Source organism: Salvelinus fontinalis, chromosome 36, assembly GCF_029448725.1.
Source record: "Salvelinus fontinalis isolate EN_2023a chromosome 36, ASM2944872v1, whole genome shotgun sequence".
NCBI lineage: Eukaryota > Metazoa > Chordata > Actinopteri > Salmoniformes > Salmonidae > Salvelinus > Salvelinus fontinalis.
Window position 1 is genome coordinate 8,839,859 of NC_074700.1, and position 19,261 is coordinate 8,859,119.

The 19,261-nt window shown below is 44.5% G+C and overlaps 1 protein-coding gene across 2 annotated transcripts; it reads right to left on the minus strand.

The window, feature by feature from the left end:
• Positions 1–1,904: 1,904 nt before the first annotated feature.
• LOC129835177 (macrophage-capping protein-like) lies at positions 1,905–12,263 on the minus strand. Of its 2 annotated transcripts, none has more exons than XM_055900614.1 (9): positions 12,123–12,263; positions 7,114–7,312; positions 4,940–5,089; positions 4,261–4,422; positions 3,891–4,040; positions 3,491–3,577; positions 3,124–3,256; positions 2,807–2,898; positions 1,905–2,505 (listed from the first exon to the last, which is right to left on the minus strand). In XM_055900614.1, exons 2-9 carry the CDS (start codon positions 7,309–7,311, stop codon positions 2,440–2,442), a joined length of 1,038 nt encoding a protein of 345 aa, XP_055756589.1. In that variant the 5' UTR covers position 7,312; positions 12,123–12,263; the 3' UTR covers positions 1,905–2,439. The 2 variants fall into 2 exon arrangements, with proteins under 2 accessions (XP_055756589.1, XP_055756588.1); XM_055900613.1 differs by lacking the exon at positions 12,123–12,263 and adding an exon at positions 10,725–10,992.
• Positions 12,264–19,261: the final 6,998 nt, after the last annotated feature.

The following is a 19,261-nucleotide window of genomic DNA, read 5'->3' on the forward strand; positions in this document are numbered from 1 at the left end:
AGCTTTGTTTTATAAAAAGGCGGTAAATGAGGCTGAATGAACTGTTTCGCTGCCAGACAAGGCTCCGCTGATAGCCAGGTGTAGCAGTGGTGAGGATTCACTCCATGGTGCTGAAAAGAAAGCTCTGCTGTAGGGACAGCTTTATGTAGGCCCTAACATTTTGGGTATCTCTCTCCTTCTGAATAAACAACCATAAATCTGCCTGGTTGGCAAACCCAATCTGAACTTTGTTGCTGCTAAGTATTGCCCTGCTGTTGCTAAGACAGAAGGCAATAGCGATCATAAATTTGATAGATATGAATGCAAAGGTGAGAGTTTGCATAGTTCTTTGCGTCATGCATCATCTTGACCAGTCATGATCACACCTGAATTACTTACCGATAGTTGGAACTGGTAATTAGTATCTAATAGTTGGTTTTCCAGGTGAAATGTTGCAATGAATGGCCCAGAAAGGGGTTAAGGCCTTCCCACACTGTACGTCGGATTCAGTCTTTTACGATACAAACTGTACGTTGGATTCAGTCTTTTACGATAATTACATGTCACACTGTGCGATGTTCCCAAAAAAAACTCTTGTGATCAACCTGGACAGATTGTGCAAATTGTTTCAGTTTGGTCGTCACATTCTGCGGTTGGCTTGGGAGCCTACGTCAGCCGACTTAGGCGGCTACATCAACCGCAGCGGTGCATTTGTTCTGCACATGTGCCAGCACCAGCAGCTCAAGCCTCCTCTATGCTTTTGCACAAGTTAATTGAATTTGGAAAAACTAAAAGTATGCATTTTACGAACCTTATATGTCAGAATCAAATATTCTTACCAAAAATAACATGGTTGCTGTGGTAGAACATTTATTTGGATTAGCGATTTTGTGAACTTATCAAAGTCCCATCAGGTAACCTGATTTCAGATGTGTCATGTAAACAAGATTATTAGGAAATTGTTTTCTTGCAAAGCATGTCAATGTTTAAATCAAACTATTTTAATAATCGGACTATTCACAACAATCGTATTATTGTGTGCATACTCAGTGCCGGAGGTGTTCCTATTTGTCAGTCACCGGGAAAGGCTCGTAACACCAGCCACACCACATGATAAATGCTCAACATTTCAGACACTGCCAGAACTTTGTTGGCGCCTACGACCACACGTAATGGTACTTAATCGTCAGACCTAGACCCTGTCACACTGAATGAGTCAAGATGTCCGACAATCGTTTACAACCTAAGAATTTGCCCACGACGTGGAAATGTTGTTTGGGGATGGCAAAATCGTACAGTCTGTGCGGGCCTTAAAGACCCGTAATAGTGTGAGTGTGTGGGTGCATGTATTGGAAGGGGGTCCTTTTACAGTTTTGAGTGTTAATCGCACACGTCAAAGGAATAAAGGTCAATATTAGCCTAATAATCTCCAGGTTGCAACAGAAACCAACGGTCACCTCCACTTCAGGACAGACAATCAGTCCCCAGTCAAAGACAATAGTCATTAGCTCGATACACATTTTAAGAACATAAACATAGGCTATTTCTGACGACCCCAACAGTAACCCATGGAGGTTAACGTTAATGGAAGGTTAATTCCCTCAGGTGTAGGTGGGGTTAACCCGTTAAGTGTTTATCCAGTGACGGAAAAAGTGAAACCAAGGAACTTCTCACCATGCAGGTGAAAGGTCAAAATTGATTGATTATCCCAGTGAGGAAAACAAACAGAGGAGAATAGGCACAGGTAATAAAAACTTAGTCACTCAACGATTGTGTCCCAAATGGCACCCTATTCCCTACATAGTGCACTACTTTTGACCATAATGGACCCTGGTCAAAAGTAGTGCACTATATAGGGAATAGGGTGCCATTTGGAACAAAGCCAATGTCATAGTGAGAGTTGACGAAGCCACCCTCTGTACGGGTTCTTTCAGTTTCCATTTATTTTCATAATCTGTAGCCTACTAAAGGTATTATTTGAATATGTCCCTGTAATTCATAAACAAATGTAAAAAAAAAAAAAAACAACAGCAAAAAAAGACAAACAAATTCCCTTTATAGGCTTTGTGGAATATCATCTTGGCTTTAAATAAGACCACTAACAGAGCCCAGTAAGACCAGAGAGCACATGTTTTCCTTCCCAGTCAGAACCAGTAGTAGTGACTTAGGGATCCATTTGGTGTGACATCATTATAAATGCTCTCATTATTTTGAGTTAATTTGACCTATGCATGACTAAAAACAGTTGTTGTCTGTGAGTACAGTACCTTACAAATATATACATATAAGTAAACATATATAAAAAAAAAAACAATATGTTCTTGGAATTGGAGATTTTTTCACTCCTTATGAGAAGACTTTTAAACATTGATTGAGACCTTTTATATTCCAGGTTGTTATTTCATTATATTTTAGGAGTGCAACAGTTAATTGAGACCCCTTTCTGAAAACCCTTGTAGTTTAGTTCCAGTTCTTGAAGAACTGCTTAAAGATGATTGTCTCCCTCCCCTGTGGTAGAATCTCCACCTGTAAGACAATGCAGAGATTTGACTACCCGGTCATAACTGTTTATCTAGTGCATCATATGACACTGGGTTCATGACCTGGTGGTTACACAACACACTGCGCAGTGCAATGTTATAATGGAGGAAGACTTACATGGAATTTGACTTGCTGGACTTAAATATGCAAATTCTACTGTTTTCAGGTATAATAAAATCATGACGCTATCACTTGCTGATGTTATGCTGCTGAGTAGACTTAATGGGTGGACAATAAGAAAATAATGTCTGGGTTTTTGTCATTTGTGAGCTCATGCTTGACTCACCTGTGTTTTCATCCTGGGGTAGTTCATCTGTTGGATGAAGTCATCTGCCATTTTCAAGGCCTCCCTTTTCTCCTCTGCATTGGCTCCCATACCTGTCAATAATAACAAGTGGGATAATGTCTCACCTCAGTCTAACCCATAGAGGTCTCAGTAAGGTCTCACCATGATAATGTCAATTCACTTTATTCATTACAAACACTGATTAAATTAGTTTTTAATGAGACACTGGATATCTAGTTGGATATCGAAAAACTTATTCTAGGGATACATTTCATGGAGCAGAAATATGTTAGTTGAGGTTCACATGTTTTCCTCACCTTTCCAGACGAAGATCTTTCCATTGGCCCCGTTGTCTAGAATAAAGCAGTCGTCGCGCACCAGAAGGTCCTTGGCAAATGGGCTTTTTTCAGAGACATTGGTCAGCTTCATCTTACCTGTCGCATCGGACACCTGTGGAGGACAACAACACCGGCCATGACTTTTAGTTCATTTGTGATCTAGTTCACCTTGTTTGCTCTTGGGGGAAAAAGAGCCCCAAAGTATAGCTAGCTGTGCTGTGCAGTCTACGTTCCAAAATACCTCAAATGTGGTGAGCTATCCATTTACAATAGTACTGTTGTAATGCAATAGAACATTTCATGAGACACACCACTGTTTAATAATAGAATTGTAATGTCCAGCCACCTTGTAGAGGGAGGCGGAGTTGGAGACGTCTGCTTGACTGTCCTCTTCTGGAGTGCTCTCTGCCAGCTCTAGCATTGGTCCCAGCACCTGTCAATCACATGGCAGAGTGGAACATGGATTGTGGTGAGGTTTATTAAAAAAAAGTCAGATCCTCAAAGTTAGATCCTCAACATCATGTCAGCAACCTCAGTCCACAAAACAAAAGTGTGTGTGAGTAGACTAGTTTGTGACAGAATGGAAGAAATTGTAACTTGTCTGACTAACTATAGACCCGTTACCTTCCTATACCTCAATATCAAAGTCTCTAAATATGCTTAGACATTAGAGGATTGACAAGTCTCTAGGTCTGTGACTTTGTTTAATTTGCTTTGGGAGGAAAGGACTATGCCGGCCATTTTACCTTGAGCATCTCTGGCGGCTCCTCTCCCTCACTGATGTCAGTGATGCGTGCTTTACCGTGCCTCTCAGTGTCGCGGATCAGGCTAGCGATCTCACGCGACTTCTGCTTCTCAAACATGTTGGCCTGCGAGCCGATCCACGAAAATATGGTCTAAAGACATAAACAGACATGTTTTATTTTATTAGTCCTACTTTATTGATTACTAAATGAGGGGAAATTGGACATTTGGATTTGGCAAGGCAACAATGTTCTCCCCACCCTTGCTCTCACCCCTCCCCCTCCACCTCCCTGTCACCTCTCCCCCTCTCTCTCCCCTGCCCCTTCTCTCCCCTTTTACCTCTCCCCCGTTCTCTCTCCCTCTCTATCTCACCTCTCCCAGGTCCAGGATGAAGCAGTCTCCCTTGTTGAAGCTTTCCCAGCTCAACACCACCTCCTTGGCACGGATGTTGCGCTTCCCTTTGATCTGGTACAGCCTGTGGACCGGCCCTGACCCACCCTGGGGCCGCCTGAAACCCGACTCCACACCACCGTCCTACACATGTGCGTGAGCGTGCGTACGCATGTGTGTTTTTGAGAGAAAGTGAGGAAAAGTAATAGAAGAGAGGAAAAGAAAGAAGAAAAGAGAACGGTAACAATCTGAAAATGTTGTTTATGGTCGATTCTTCTTACCTGTATCTAACCAGGAAGTATTTGGGGTTTTACTGGCTAACGCTTCAAAGAGAGAGATATGGAATGATATGATAAGAAATCAGCAGCATATGATGAAATTATGCAAAGTAGTGCTTCTACAGGAAAAACATTACATTTACTGGCAATATAGGACTCAATCCTAACACATGTTAGGATAAACATGTATTACTCATAGTGAGCCCAAATCTAATGTGGGAAACACACGGATTACAAAGTTACAGATACAGTAAATCACACATTGATGTCCATGGGAAAGTTTCCACATAAAATCCCATACACATGCACTTCTCAAGATAGGATTGGGACCTTGTGTTTGTCAGTAAACATGAACTAGGAGTATCCTCCCTCCTCCTGCCGACCTTGTAGCTGACCCCCCTGGGGAAGAGGTTCATGAACTCTGGGGCCTCGTAGCCCTGGACCTGGCGATGCTGGATGGGGTCACCACCCAGGAAGTTGTCCAGCTGGGTAGCCAGCATGGCACACGCCACCTGCTCGTCACGAGATGACTTCTCACCTGGGAGGAAGAGAGAGGGGGGGGGGGTTGTGAAGGTAAGGAAAGGGAGAAAAGGGGGAGAGTTACAAAAAAGAGAATGGTCAGGCGTTAAAGGGAGAGAGAGGTTGGGTGAAATGGGGTGCATAGACTAAACGAGTGAGTGAGTGACAGGTAAATAAAGACAAAATAGGGAGGGGTCATGTAAGAGGTGGAGGGAGGGGTCACGAGCGACAGAGAGGCCAGGGAGAGAGGGGAGGGGGTGCTTTTTGAGGGGAGCCCTCTTCCATGCAATGACAATTGGCTTAGTGTCACCTAAGCACCGGATACATGCTGGAAACAACCGCCACATTTGAGTACTATAACAGCCCTACTGCATTTTTTATGAACACACACACAGAACCCAACCCTTTCCCCTGGGGAGCTCTTCTCTTTTATTCCCCCCCCATCCCCATTCTCTCATCGTCCTTCCATCCATCAGTCTTAGTCTCCGTCCTCACATAATCAGCCGTTGGGTCAGCGTCGTGGCGTGTGTGTCATCACTAAACGCATACGGGTTATTAGCTCTTCAACCGCAAGGAGGTTAATTAGGCGTGTACACAATGGGTTGGCTAGTAGTTTGGATATACAGAGCAGTACTGGATACGAGCTTACGAGGCCCCATCCATGGAAGATAATAGAGGGCTCTTATGCCAAGAGACTCAGGCATCCTTTTCCATCCCACTCTTACATGTATCCACTTTCTAATGTACTTCAATTAAGGGTATGTGTCGGAGTATTTTACTACATTGTTCTGCAGGTTTTTATGCCCAGTACCTTATTAGGGGGGCCTCATGAGTTTCTCATGAACATGTGACTTGACCAGCAAAATCTCCAGACCCTCTCAGAGTAGGAGTGTTGATCTTGTATCAGTTTAGCCTTTTAGATCATAATGAACAAGACAGGGGAACCTGATCCTAGATCAGCACTCCTACTCTGACATGTGAATACAGGCCCTGGTCAGTAGAAACTCTGGACACTACTTATTTGACATATACAGTGCATTCGGAAAGTATTCAGACCCCTTGACTTTTTCCACATTTTGTGACATTACAGCCTTATTCTATAATTTATTAAATAGTTGTTTTCCCCTCATCAACACCCTATAATGACAAAGCAAAAACAGGTTTTAATACATTTTTGCTCATTTATTTAAAAATATAAAACTGAAATATCAGATTACATAATTATTCAGACCCTTTACTCAGTACTTTGTTGAAGGACCTTTGGCAGCAATTACAGCTTTGAGTCTTCTTAGGTATGACGCTACAAGCTTGGCACACCTATATTTGGGGAGTTTCTCCCATTCTTCTCTGCAGATCCTCTCAACCTCCGTCAGGATGGATGGGGAGCGTTGCTGCACAGCTATTTTCAGATCTCTCCATAGATGTTCGATCAGGTGCATGTCCGGGCTCTGGCTGGGCCACTCAAGGACTTTCAGAGACTTGTCCCGAAGCCACTCCTCCGTTATCTTGGATGTGTGCTTAGGGTCGTTGTCCTGTTGGAAGATGAACCTGATTGGTGGAGTGCTGCAGATATGGTTGTCCTTCTGGAAGGTTCTCCCAACTCCACAGAGGAACTCTGGAGTTCTGTCAGAGTGACCATCGGGTTCGTGGTCACCTCCCTGAACAAGGCCCTTCTCCCCCAATTGCTCAGTTTGGCCAGGCGGCGAGCTCTAGGAAGAGTCTTGGTGGTTCCAAACTTCTTCCATTTAAGAATGATGGAGGCCACTGTTCTCTTGGGGACCTTCAATGTGGGACCTTATATAGACAGGTGTGTGTCTTTCCTAATCATGTCCAATCAATTGAATTTCCCACAGGTGCAAAAAATTCTAAAAACCTGTTTTCACTTTGTCATTATGGAATTTTGTGTGTAGATTGCTGAGGATGTTTTTTTATTTAATGAATTTTAGAATAAGGCTGTAACATAACAAAATGTGGAAAAAGTCAAGGGGTCTGAATACTTTCCCGAAGGCACTGTTAACACGCACCCATTTTCCATAACCTCACCTATCCACATGTGCAGGTCTGCCCCCTGGTCCCCCCTGTGCTCCAGCACCAGGTAGGAGTCTCCGTTGAAGAAGGCCCCCACCTCAGCCGGCTCCAGCAGCACCGCCTTCATCTTCTCCACCCGCCACAACTTCAGCCCCGGCTCCCGTGTCTCTGGTCCAAACTGGCCCGGCGCTGCCTGGCAGGGGAACATTCTGCATTGGGAAGAAGCAGAGGAGAGAGTGGGTCAGTGGATGTGATGGTGGTGGGGGATGGATGGATGGATGGTAGGTAGGATGCAGGATTATGGGGGAGGGCGGCTGCCTGGAAAGGGAGCATTCTGCACCGGGTAGAGGGAGTGGGTCAGGGGAGGTGAGGGTGGAGGATAAATGAATGGCAGAGTTGGAGAAGGGAGAGTTGGAAGAGAAAGGGTGTAAGTGGAGTCTGTTGTATTTTCTGGGTTGTGAGAAGGAGTGTATTTCTGTGCTATGAAATGAAACAAATGGAGATGGGGAGTTGTTGCCGCTGGAGGTGGCAGAAACAGTCAACTAATGGAAATTGCTTTCACTTGGCAAGAACCCCGATTTCCATATTGGAAAGCAGACAGAGAATGGAGTGGATGGGCGACAACTCATATAACCACAGCATGATAACAATCACTATTTCTGCCGGAAGACAGAAACAGGGAGATAGAGGTGGAAATGAGTAGAAGATAGGATGCAAAATGAGGGGTCAAGTTGCTTGATGAAGACCATAGGGGTAGGAGGGTTACATCATTGTTGTGTAATACGACAACATAGCAGGCAAACCGACCCATACAACACTTGTGGTTGTACAAAAGAGGGTGTGTCTACAGGGCGAGTCGTATCACGTCTCACATGCACACACTGAACTACATATCTCTCCCCCTCTCTTGCTCTCTCTCGCGTTCTCTTCTCTGTCTCTCTCTAGCCAGTTTCCAAAGCTATAATATACACAGCTTTATTGATTCATAGTACCTCTGCCATTGTCATTTCCCTGTAGCAATCCGATTCAGTAAGTGATAGACTCATACTCCAGGGTAAATGAATGTTGGATGTTGTACAGGCTACACTCAAGTCACCTGGCCTTAGACAGTTGTTCTGACTACACTAAACGTGGCCAATGTCCTTTGGCAGACCTTTGTGTATAAAATGGTAGGCAGGTGGAATATCATGGGAGATATAGTAGTATCGATGTTTATCGTTCAGAATCTATTCACCCTGAAACAGAGCTCTATGTTGATTGTTTTGTATGGTCTATCCTCATTCAATGGGATGTCCTGTTGTTTGTCTTAAAGGGGCTGCTTCACTGTCAATCCAGTAGCGTTACACCTAAAACAAATCAAGCAAAGGGCTCTGTGGGTTAAAAGCAGGTTCGATGGTGTATTATAGCTGTAGTAAGTACACTATGTTACAGTAACACTACTCACCAGAGAGTTCACCCAACTCTCACAGAACATGTGTAGCTGCACTATAATCACACTGTAGGTAACTACCAGGTGAAGTGGGAGCCAGACTGGCAAAGGCTTGTCATGGTTCCCACTCTATATTTTTAATATTAGCATGAAGGGAAATGGCCTGAGTTTTGGGTAACCTTGAAAGAAACCAGTCCTTAATGGCCATGACAACATTTCGGAAAAATATGTCCCAAAGAAACGAAAACGCTCTCTCACAATCCAGCGCATGCACAAAACACGTCTTCATAAAAAAAAAAAAAACAATGTTGCTTTTACTAAAGCTGTAAAAACCCTTGGCACGGCATTGAGTTGACATTTTTCAGTTATACAGGCGCCACTGAAAAAACTCAGTACTGATAAAGTGGGATTGAATTGGCTTGGCACGGCCATTGCCCATCGTAAAAGGTTACATGACGATGAGAGGTCATGGATAGAGTCAGTAGCTTCGAGCACTCACAAACGACTCGACTCTGCGACTTTTTGAAGTTAAAGCTCCACCCCTGAGACAAAGAACATGGCTGTTTTGATCAGCATCTATGGAAACTGCAACTATGACTCACTCTCTCCCTCCAAACAACCACACAGAGCTTACCGTGGTTAACAATCGACTGAGTGTTCTTACTGAGAGAGAGAGAAAGAGAGAGGGGGAAAAAAACGAAAGGGGCGCAAACACGCTAAGTACTCGCTGGTCGCTATCCTCGATTCGTCTTTAGATAAAATACATATACACTGACACGGCGACAGCAGCCTTTCGCGCTCTTTCATAACTTGGTGTGAGCACACAGATCAACAGGTTCATAATTGCTTACTCAATGGAGAAAGAATTCACATGTGGCTAGACAGTGTTTGAGTGTTTGTGGGCCACAAAGCAGAAGAGGTACACAACACATGCCTAAACCCAGTTAAAGGATCAGCTGAACCCTTTCCTGATGCTACTAGAACTGAGTCACTTACTACTGTTGAGACTGTGTCACAAACACAAAACAACAATACATGTGAAACTAAACCTGAATCAATAACTTTCTATACATCACAGGTAATGATTTAGGTATAAGGAAGTGCGGGCAAGGAAGTTCATGCACGTCCCCGCTGAAAACAGCAGCATAGACCAGCATAGGGTGATGCCCTGCTGTGTTTTTGCTGGTGACAGCAAAACCATCATCCAAGTGCTTCATTATTCAAGACAGTGCATTGCATAGATCATAAGCGCTTACTTTGAGGGCCTAGTTTTTCCCCAATACAGTGGCCACATCAGGACTGCAAGTCACAACATGCTGGCTTGCAAAGTGATGTTTAATTCCAGCCAGAGTGGGGATATCCAACAATTGTAACTTGTATTCACCCACAAGCTAAATATAGATTGACTGCCAGGGCTAGAAAGTTAAATGAGAGAGACTACCTAAACCATCTAAACTAGAACAACCATTTCAGTAACGGGTGCAATAAAACAGATTGGATTAGTTTAGAAACATGTATGTTATGTATCTTTGCGTAGGATACGACTCATTAATGAATCAATCAATGTACATGCAAAAACACAACAAACAAAACATATATTGAAATAGAGCATGCTGGGAAATATGGAAATGATGGGCATGGTTTTGCCATACCAGCTTGACCATTCTGGACCAGCATGGACCAGCTTGGTCACCAGCATACCTGCATCACCAGCATACCAGCATGAGCTGGATGGCCAGCCTAACCAGTTAGACCATGCTGGTCAGACCAGCTTGACCAGCTTGAAATGTAGGCTGGTCTATGCTTTTTTTTCAGCAGGGATTGCAGGATCCCAGTGAGGTGGATAGAAGCTGAACGCTCATGCTATCTAGCAGCAAGGCTATTAGGCCCTTGTGAAAACAGAACTGACATATTAAATGCAGTTAGCGAAGCAGATGAAAAACTAAACCAGAGGATCAAGTCAACAAAACAAAACAAGCTACTAAAAGTAACCCGTCAGAAAAAGAGTAATGGGTAAAAAGAGAGAGAGCGAGAGTAAATATAACACACATGCTAGCCTAGGTAGGACACATACTGCCAAATAGCCACCACCAACCCCCACACACAAGGGCTGCAGGCGGGCGACGGTAGGCGTTAGGGTTACAATGCTTAGACAGAGTCGTGAAGAGGAAAAAATCCCCGGTCCACTTAACTGCATGATCCCCTCGGCTAGCTCCGGCACAGCACCTGACTCCAGCTCCATTCTGCCTGATGGCCGCTCGTGACTGTGTGTGTGAGTGGACTGAGGGGGCCTGGGTGAGGAGGAGTGTGTTGGTGCTCCTCACCTGGTTAGCTTATATGAGGAAGGTAACGTGAGCCTGGGGAGTGATCTGAGCGGCCATGGCGAGGGCGCTCTGTGGGGGAAGAGTCGGGTTCCTGACAAACGCTAAACACCACGGTGATAATCATGACTGCTGGGCCTGCCTACTGTGGCATTCCTCCCCACTCTCTCCCTCTACTGCCTCCCCCATCTCCCCTCTCAACTGCCTAGACACTTTCCATGGGCCAGGGGAGGAAGGAGGGAGGGAGAGACGAAGGGAGAGGGAAGAGATGTGTCCTAACACTGACAGATAGCTAATTCTGATGCGACAGGCAATTTGTAGATTCCCCCTGACCATGAACAAATGAACACCCTCTTTTCCTCGTCTCGTCTCTCATGAGCATTGATTAGAATGAACTGGACAAGACAGGACAATTGGTCTCCATTGCATCTCCCATTCAGTCTCTTCCATCCAGATCAGTGATCAAGGAAAGGAAACTAGGGTGCAAGGAAAGGAGGCAATATAAGAGAACTGGGACGTAGCCCAAGAGACAGGGAACCTAGGCCTTTGGCCCTGAGCTACAGATGGCCTCAAATCAGATGGAGATTGACAGGGATGGTGGGAGAGATAGAGAGAGAGATGGGGGTCAGAGATAGGATACTGGGGTCATTGAGCCAATCAGATCATTCATGCGCTTTTAATCAGAGGTAGACATATGAGCAGGGACAAAATACAGGCAGACAGAGGGAGTGTCGGAGGGAGATATGAGAGCAATTTGCCACGTGTGTGTGTGTGTGCGTGCTGCTCGTGCATGCTGCTCGTGCGTGCGCGTGAGGGAGATAAAAAATTAGGTGAGAGGAGAGGAGCAGGGAAGTAGAGGGATGAAATACAAGGGGAATAATTACATTGAGATAGGTGATAAAGGACTACGTGCAGAGCAGAGTCCATAAACAATCTCGAAACAGGAAGAGAGAAATAGGGAGGAGAATAAAGAGATAGCTAAACATTTTGTGATTGATAGAGATATTGAGAGAGGATGGAGGGAAGGACAGTTAGAGGGAGGGATGGAAAGAGGGAGGCAAGCGAAGTGTGACTAGTTTTATTGTTCCATCTCAGATTCCTCAGCTAATTTGAGGGGGAAAAATCCAGATGGAGAGATAAAAAGGAGTGCCTAGGAAAATATGTCCCTGCTAGGCATCCCAGATAAGGAAACATTGTGGAGAAAAGAAGACAATGAAAATAAGGGAAATGGGGAAAAAGTAGTTAGAAGTTATTTTGTAGAGCACTTACCTTGCAACTTTAGGTGAGGAGGAAATGGATCAGGACACGTCGGTGCAGACAAAGAGAGGAAATGCACTCATGCAAAGAAAACACGTCCATATACACACACACACACACACACACACACACACACACACACACACACACACACACACACACACACACACACACACACACACACACACACACCCACTCACTCACTCAGACACAGACTCTCAGACACACGCTCTTCCTGTCTCTGTCTCATGCAATAATAGCCCAGCCCTGTAGTTTACAGAACAATGAAACTAAAGATTATTATTTATTTTTTTTATTTTTTTTTAAGTAAAGAGAGAGAAACTAGGGAAACAGATAGACCGTGAGAGTAGAGCTGAACAGAGTGTGAATAAGTTGTGTGAGAGTGCCAGGGTGTGGCATGAAGGAGACAACATTTGCAGAAAAGATTAAGAAAGAGTTGTGAATGACTTTGTGGCATGAGTATGGTTGACCTGAGTAGTTTGTTTATTTTAATGCTACACTATTAACCATAGGAATTAAACATTGCTTTGCAAGCCAGCATAATGCGACTTGCAGGCCTGATGTGGCCACTCTATTAGGGAAAAACTAGGCCCTCAAAGTAAGGCCTTATGATATTTTTTTTATGCACATAAATAATAAAGTACTTTGAGGTTGGTTTTGCTGTTCACCAGCATAAACAAAGCCAAAGGCACCAGCAAAAACACAGCAGAGCACCAGCAAAAACACAGCAGAGCACCAGCAAAAACACAGCAGAGCACCAGCAAAAACACAGCAGAGCACCAGCAAAAACACAGCAGGGCACCAGCAAAAACACAGCGAAGGCACCAGCAAAAACACAGCAGAGCACCAGCAAAAACAAAGCAGGGCACCAGCAAAAACACAGCAGAGCACCAGCAAAAACACAGCAGAGCACCAGCAAAAACACAGCAGAGCACCAGCAAAAACACAGCAGAGCACCAGCAAAAACACAGCAGGGCACCAGCAAAAACACAGCAGGGCACCAGCAAAAACACAGCGAAGGCACCAGCAAAAACACAGCAGAGCACCAGCAAAAACACAGCAGAGCACCAGCAAAAACACAGCAGGGCACCAGCAAAAACACAGCAGAGCACCAGCAAAAACACAGCAGGGCACCAGCAAAAACACAGCAGAGCACAAGCAAAAACACAGCAGGGCACCAGCAAAAACACAGCAGAGCACCAGCAAAAACACAGCAGGGCAACCAAATCATAGCAACATAACCAAACCAACCAGACTGCTCAACCAGACCATTGTATCACAGTGACATCAGTCTGGAAATGATGAGATCTCTATAGGGACCTAATTACTCTTTGACCCTAAGTATAGGGTAGGCTGGACCAATGCAAATATTTCTTGAAACTCATGTTTCTATTTTTTATTTGGGGAACTGATTTACAGGAGCAGTGTCCAGCAAACCCCATCATTTAAACCTTCTATCCCATATTATGTTTGCTTGAATTCAGTCTGGACAATGGTGTCTCGTCTTTAATGGCCTTATCAGAATACCCATACTTGCGTCCTAAATTGTTGGCCGTTTGAGTATGCGAAAAAATTAAGTATATTACGTGACATTTAGAAAGTCGAGTATAGGCATACTTTAAATTCCTGGTTGTCATACTATTTTCGGCTTTGACAACAGCTGATGAATTAGATATGGGGATGCGCTACCGAAATCAACGAATAGCGGGAAACAACGCAATCACGCAATATGCATTATCAGTATACGAAAATATAATGTTAATAGTATGCAACGTTTCAAAAATCGAGTATGGTTTAAATGCCAGGGTGTTATAGGCCTACTCATTTCGGGTCTTCATCTACTAGAATATGATGCACACTTTTCCACAATGCATTGGAAGAGGTGAGCTGCGAGTGATTGGCCCTATTTCTTTTCAAGTAGCCAAACAACAAAGCTAGGCTACTTAACTGGGAAGATATCCGAAGCTTCTGCGGCGTTCAAATGTATACTAAGTAGTTTTTGTTATCCTTAAAATGAGGACGAGTAGGCCTATTGCATCTTAGGCAACATCTATGAAAACAAAAGCCTTAATTTATTTTTTACCCAACGCGGATTGCTGTATTCTCACAGAAAAGTATTTATTGTTCTCTTGACCTTCCCCTGAGATTTTAAACCAAATACTAAACCATCTTTTGATTTCAAAATGTGTCCGCACTGGGGTCTCCAGCCTGGTCTCATAGACTAGACATAACATAGTAAACATCAATCCTGGGCACTCAAATTAGTATGATATGTTACGTTTGGGGACTCGGATGTGGCTGCGTTATTTATGTCATATGACATATCAGGCCTTTCGATTTGAACATATGGATTGTTTTGGTTTTGTAGGCTTAACTATTTCATTATTTAAAGATGCACTATGGTGAAATCACTCCGCCATTTCCTGGTTGCTTAAATTCTAATAGTTCGCCTAATTTCAGTTTATGTGATAAAACAAGCAAGTATAGTGTAGAGAATTATTGTACCATCTAAACCGCTGTGAAATATCTTTCCCGTAACCAAAAATATTTTATTTTCAGCTGTTTGAAGCTGGTGAATCTTAAGAACGGGAAGCATAGAAATAACATTACATACATTTACATTTAAGTCATTTAGCAGACGCTCTTATCCAGAGCGACTTACAAATTGGTGCATTCACCTTATGATATCCAGTGGAACAACCACTTTACAATAGTGCATCTAACTCTTTTAAGGGGGGGGGGGGGGTTAGAAGAATTACTTTATCCTATCCTAGGTATTCCTTAAAGAGGTGGGGTTTCAGGTGTCTCCGGAAGGTGGTGATTGACTCCGCTGACCTGGCGTCGTGAGGGAGTTTGTTCCACCATTGGGGTGCCAGAGCAGCGAACAGTTTTGACTGGGCTGAGCGGGAACTGTACTTCCTCAGAGGTAGGGAGGCGAGCAGGCCAGAGGTGGATGAACGCAGTGCCCTTGTTTGGGTGTAGGGCCTGATCAGAGCCTGAAGGTACGGAGGTGCCGTTCCCCTCACAGCTCCGTAGGCAAGCACCATGGTCTTGTAGCGGATGCGAGCTTCAACTGGAAGCCAGTGGAGAGAGCGGAGGAGCGGGGTGACGTGAGAGAACTTGGGAAAGTTGAACACCAGACGGGCTGCGGCGTTCTGGATGAGTTGTAGGGGTTTAATGGCACAGGCAGGGAGCCCAGCCAACAGCGAGTTGCAGTAATCCAGACGGGAGATGACAAGTGCCTGGATTAGGACCTGCGCCGCTTCCTGCGTGAGGCAGGGTCGTACTCTGCGAATGTTGTAGAGCATGAACCTACAGGAACGGGTCACCGCCTTGATGTTAGTTGAGAACGACAGGGTGTTGTCCAGGATCACGCCAAGGTTCTTAGCACTCTGGGAGGAGGACACAATGGAGTTGTCAACCGTGATGGCGAGATCATGGAACGGGCAGTCCTTCCCCGGGAGGAAGAGCAGCTCCGTCTTGCCGAGGTTCAGCTTGAGGTGGTGATCCGTCATCCACACTGATATGTCTGCCAGACATGCAGAGATGCGATTCACCACCTGGTTATCAGAGGGGGGAAAGGAGAAGATTAATTGTGTGTCGTCTGCATAGCAATGATAGGAGAGACCATGTGAGGATATGACAGAGCCAAGTGACTTGGTGTATAGCGAGAATAGGAGAGGGCCTAGAACAGAGCCCTGGGGGACACCAGTGGTGAGAGCACGTGGTGCGGAGACAGATTCTCGCCACGCCACCTGGTAGGAGCGACCTGTCAGGTAGGACGCAATCCAAGCGTGGGCCGCGCCGGAGATGCCCAGCTCGGAGAGGGTGGAGAGGAGGATCTGATGGTTCACAGTATCAAAGGCAGCCGATAGGTCTAGAAGGATGAGAGCAGAGGAGAGAGAGTTAGCTTTAGCAGTGCGGAGCGCCTCCGTGACACAGAGAAGAGCAGTCTCAGTTGAATGACTAGTCTTGAAACCTGACTGATTTGGATCAAGAAGGTCATTCTGAGAGAGATAGCAGGAGAGCTGTCCAAGGACGACACGTTCAAGAGTTTTGGAGAGAAAAGAAAGAAGGGATACTGGTCTGTAGTTGTTGACATCGGAGGGATCGAGTGTAGGTTTTTTCAGAAGGGGTGCAACTCTCGCTCTCTTGAAGACGGAAGGGACGTAGCCAGCGGTCAAGGATGAGTTGATGAGCGAGGTGAGGTAAGGGAGAAGGTCTCCGGAAATGGTCTGGAGAAGAGAGGAGGGGATAGGGTCAAGCGGGCAGGTTGTTGGGCGGCCGGCCGTCACAAGACGCGAGATTTCATCTGGAGAGAGAGGGGAGAAAGAGGTCAAAGCACAGGGTAGGGCAGTGTGAGCAGAACCAGCGGTGTCGTTTGACTTAGCAAACGAGGATCGGATGTCGTCGAACTTCTTTTCAAAATGGTTGACGAAGTCATCAGCAGAGGGGGAGGAGGGGGAGGAGGATTCAGGAGGGAGGAGAAGGTGGCAAAGAGCTTCCTAGGGTTAGAGGCAGATGCTTGGAATTTAGAGTGGTAGAAATTGGCTTTAGCAGCAGAGACAGAAGAGGAGAATGTAGAGAGGAGGGAGTGAAAGGATGCCAGGTCCGCAGGGAGGCGAGTTTTCCTCCATTTCCGCTCGGCTGCCCGGAGCCCTGTTCTGTGAGCTCGCAATGAGTCGTCGAGCCACGGAGCAGGAGGGGAGGACCGAGCCGGCCTGGAGGATAGGGGACATAGAGAGTCAAAGGATGCAGAAAGGGAGGAGAGGAGGGTTGAGGAGGCAGAATCAGGAGATAGGTTGGAGAAGGTTTGAGCAGAGGGAAGAGATGATAGGATGGAAGAGGAGAGAGTAGCGGGGGAGAGAGAGCGAAGGTTGGGACGGCGCGATACCATCCGAGTAGGGGCAGTGTGGGAAGTGTTGGATGACTGTATGTGGTAAATAACACATACAGAACAGATCTACCGCTTCTTAGACTTACTTTCAATGAGAATGACAGATCTATAGTGAACAAAAATATAAATGCAACATGCAACAATTTAAAAGATTTTACTGAGTTACAGTTCATATAAAGAAATCAGTCAATTTAAATAAATTCATTAGGCCCTGATCTATGGATTTCACATGACTGGGCAGGGGCACCCCACCTCAGACCATCCCGCATGTGAAGAAGCCGGATGTGGAGGTCCTGGGCTGGCGTGGTTAAACGTGGTCTGCGGTTGTGAGGCCGGTTGGACGTATTGCCAAATTCTCTAAAATGACGTTAGAGGCTTATTAGAGAGAAATTAACATTAAATTCTCTGACAACAGCTCTTGTGGACATTCCAGCAGTCAGCATGCCAATTGCACGCTCCCTCAAAACTTTAAACGTTTGGCATTGTGTTGTGTGACAAAACTGCACATTTTAAAAGTGGTCTTTTGTTGTCCCCAGCACAAGGTGCAACTGTGTAATGATCATGCTGTTTAATCAGCTTCTTGACATGCCACACCTGTCAGTCAGGTGGATGGATTATCTTGGCAAATGAGAAATTCTCACAAACATTTGTGCACAAAAATGGAGAGAAATACATTTTTGGTGTGTATGGAACATTTTTATATTATTTTATTTCAGCTCATGAAACATGGGACCAAAACTTTACATGTTGCATTTATATTTTTGTTCAGTGTATAACACACATTTCTATGTGAATTATGTGGGGTCGTCCAAAAAGTGACATATTCCAGGTTTAATTTATGGATCAAGCCTTAGCAGTCATTCTGATCTCGTTCCCAATAATCAGCGCTTTAGTTTATTATGTTGCTGTCCAGTGGTTCTGAATTCATAAAGTGCACCTGACTGTTCACATTTTTCTGTGCAATAGCCTTTTGATTTGAACATTTGAAAAGTTTTGGTGTGTGTGTACTGGGCTATTTGATTTAATGTATACACGTTACAGCACTTTGGTTTCAATAATAAATATGTATGTTGAATTGAAACCAAATTATCTGTTTCTGTCTTCAGTCCTTATGAAATAGGATTGATGGGCAAGGCAATAGGATCTACTTCAGTATAGGTCGATTGTGATCGTCTGTCTATAACCAGCCTGAGCAGGCCTATAACTCCATTCCTATTCTATTCAGAGTAGAGGAATTAATCAAATTGGAAATCATCTATTATCGGGCTGGTTAATGAGATGCACTAACCGCCCCACCTACTCAGCCAATCAGGAGCCGCTACTGTAGTACTCTAGTATGGATATTCGGAGGCGTGTGTAAATCGGTAATTTCACTCATTTGGTCAATTTTGCTGACTTATAGCCTATTGATATTCATTGCTTGGCACATTTTGAGGTCTGTCTACATCCTCAAAACATCCCTGGAACGTCCTCTTTTGGTTTCTATAGGGAAGCAGTGTATTTGATCAGGCCTACCAAATACACCAACCACATTGGAAAAAGAGAAGTCAAATGTCTAAATAGGCTTACTTTGTGACTAATTCAGAAGATCAAGTGACTATCAAATAAAACAATGTTTTATGTTCAATCAGTATTAGGGCCCAATTCCATTTTGACCCCTAACCTCTTCCCTTAGCACCTACACTTTGTGTTCACAGATCTCAAATAAATTGATAGTTGTTTGAACCTTCATTTTTAGTATTGCAACTTTCCCACCAAGCCCTCTCATAGGCTTAATGGGGTGTCTACCATGTTGCTTTCACTGCACTTTTTAGTTGCTAGGGTTAGCGGTTAATGTTTGAAATGGAACAAGGCCCTAACGACATCTGCAGCCATGCTGACAGCTGGCTCTATGTAACTAAACCACAGTGGGGATTTGTAAGGAAATGAAGCCTAGTCTCCTGTCATGCAAGTTTGTTTACTAACAAATGTGATTCATATTATTGCAGTAGTCATGATCAGTATAGCGATAGCAACAAATTGCCCTTAAAGGGATGGAAAATGTTTTATTGCATAGTAATATGGGGATTATTGATCAGTTAGTCAAGGTAAAGCCTCATATCTAGAATCTGTTTACCCTCACCCATATCCTTGTCTTACCCATTAGAATAGAATACTTCATCATATATGCAATTATGAAGGGATTCATTCAGTTTATTGGTAGGTGACAGCAACTCATAAATTAGACACAACC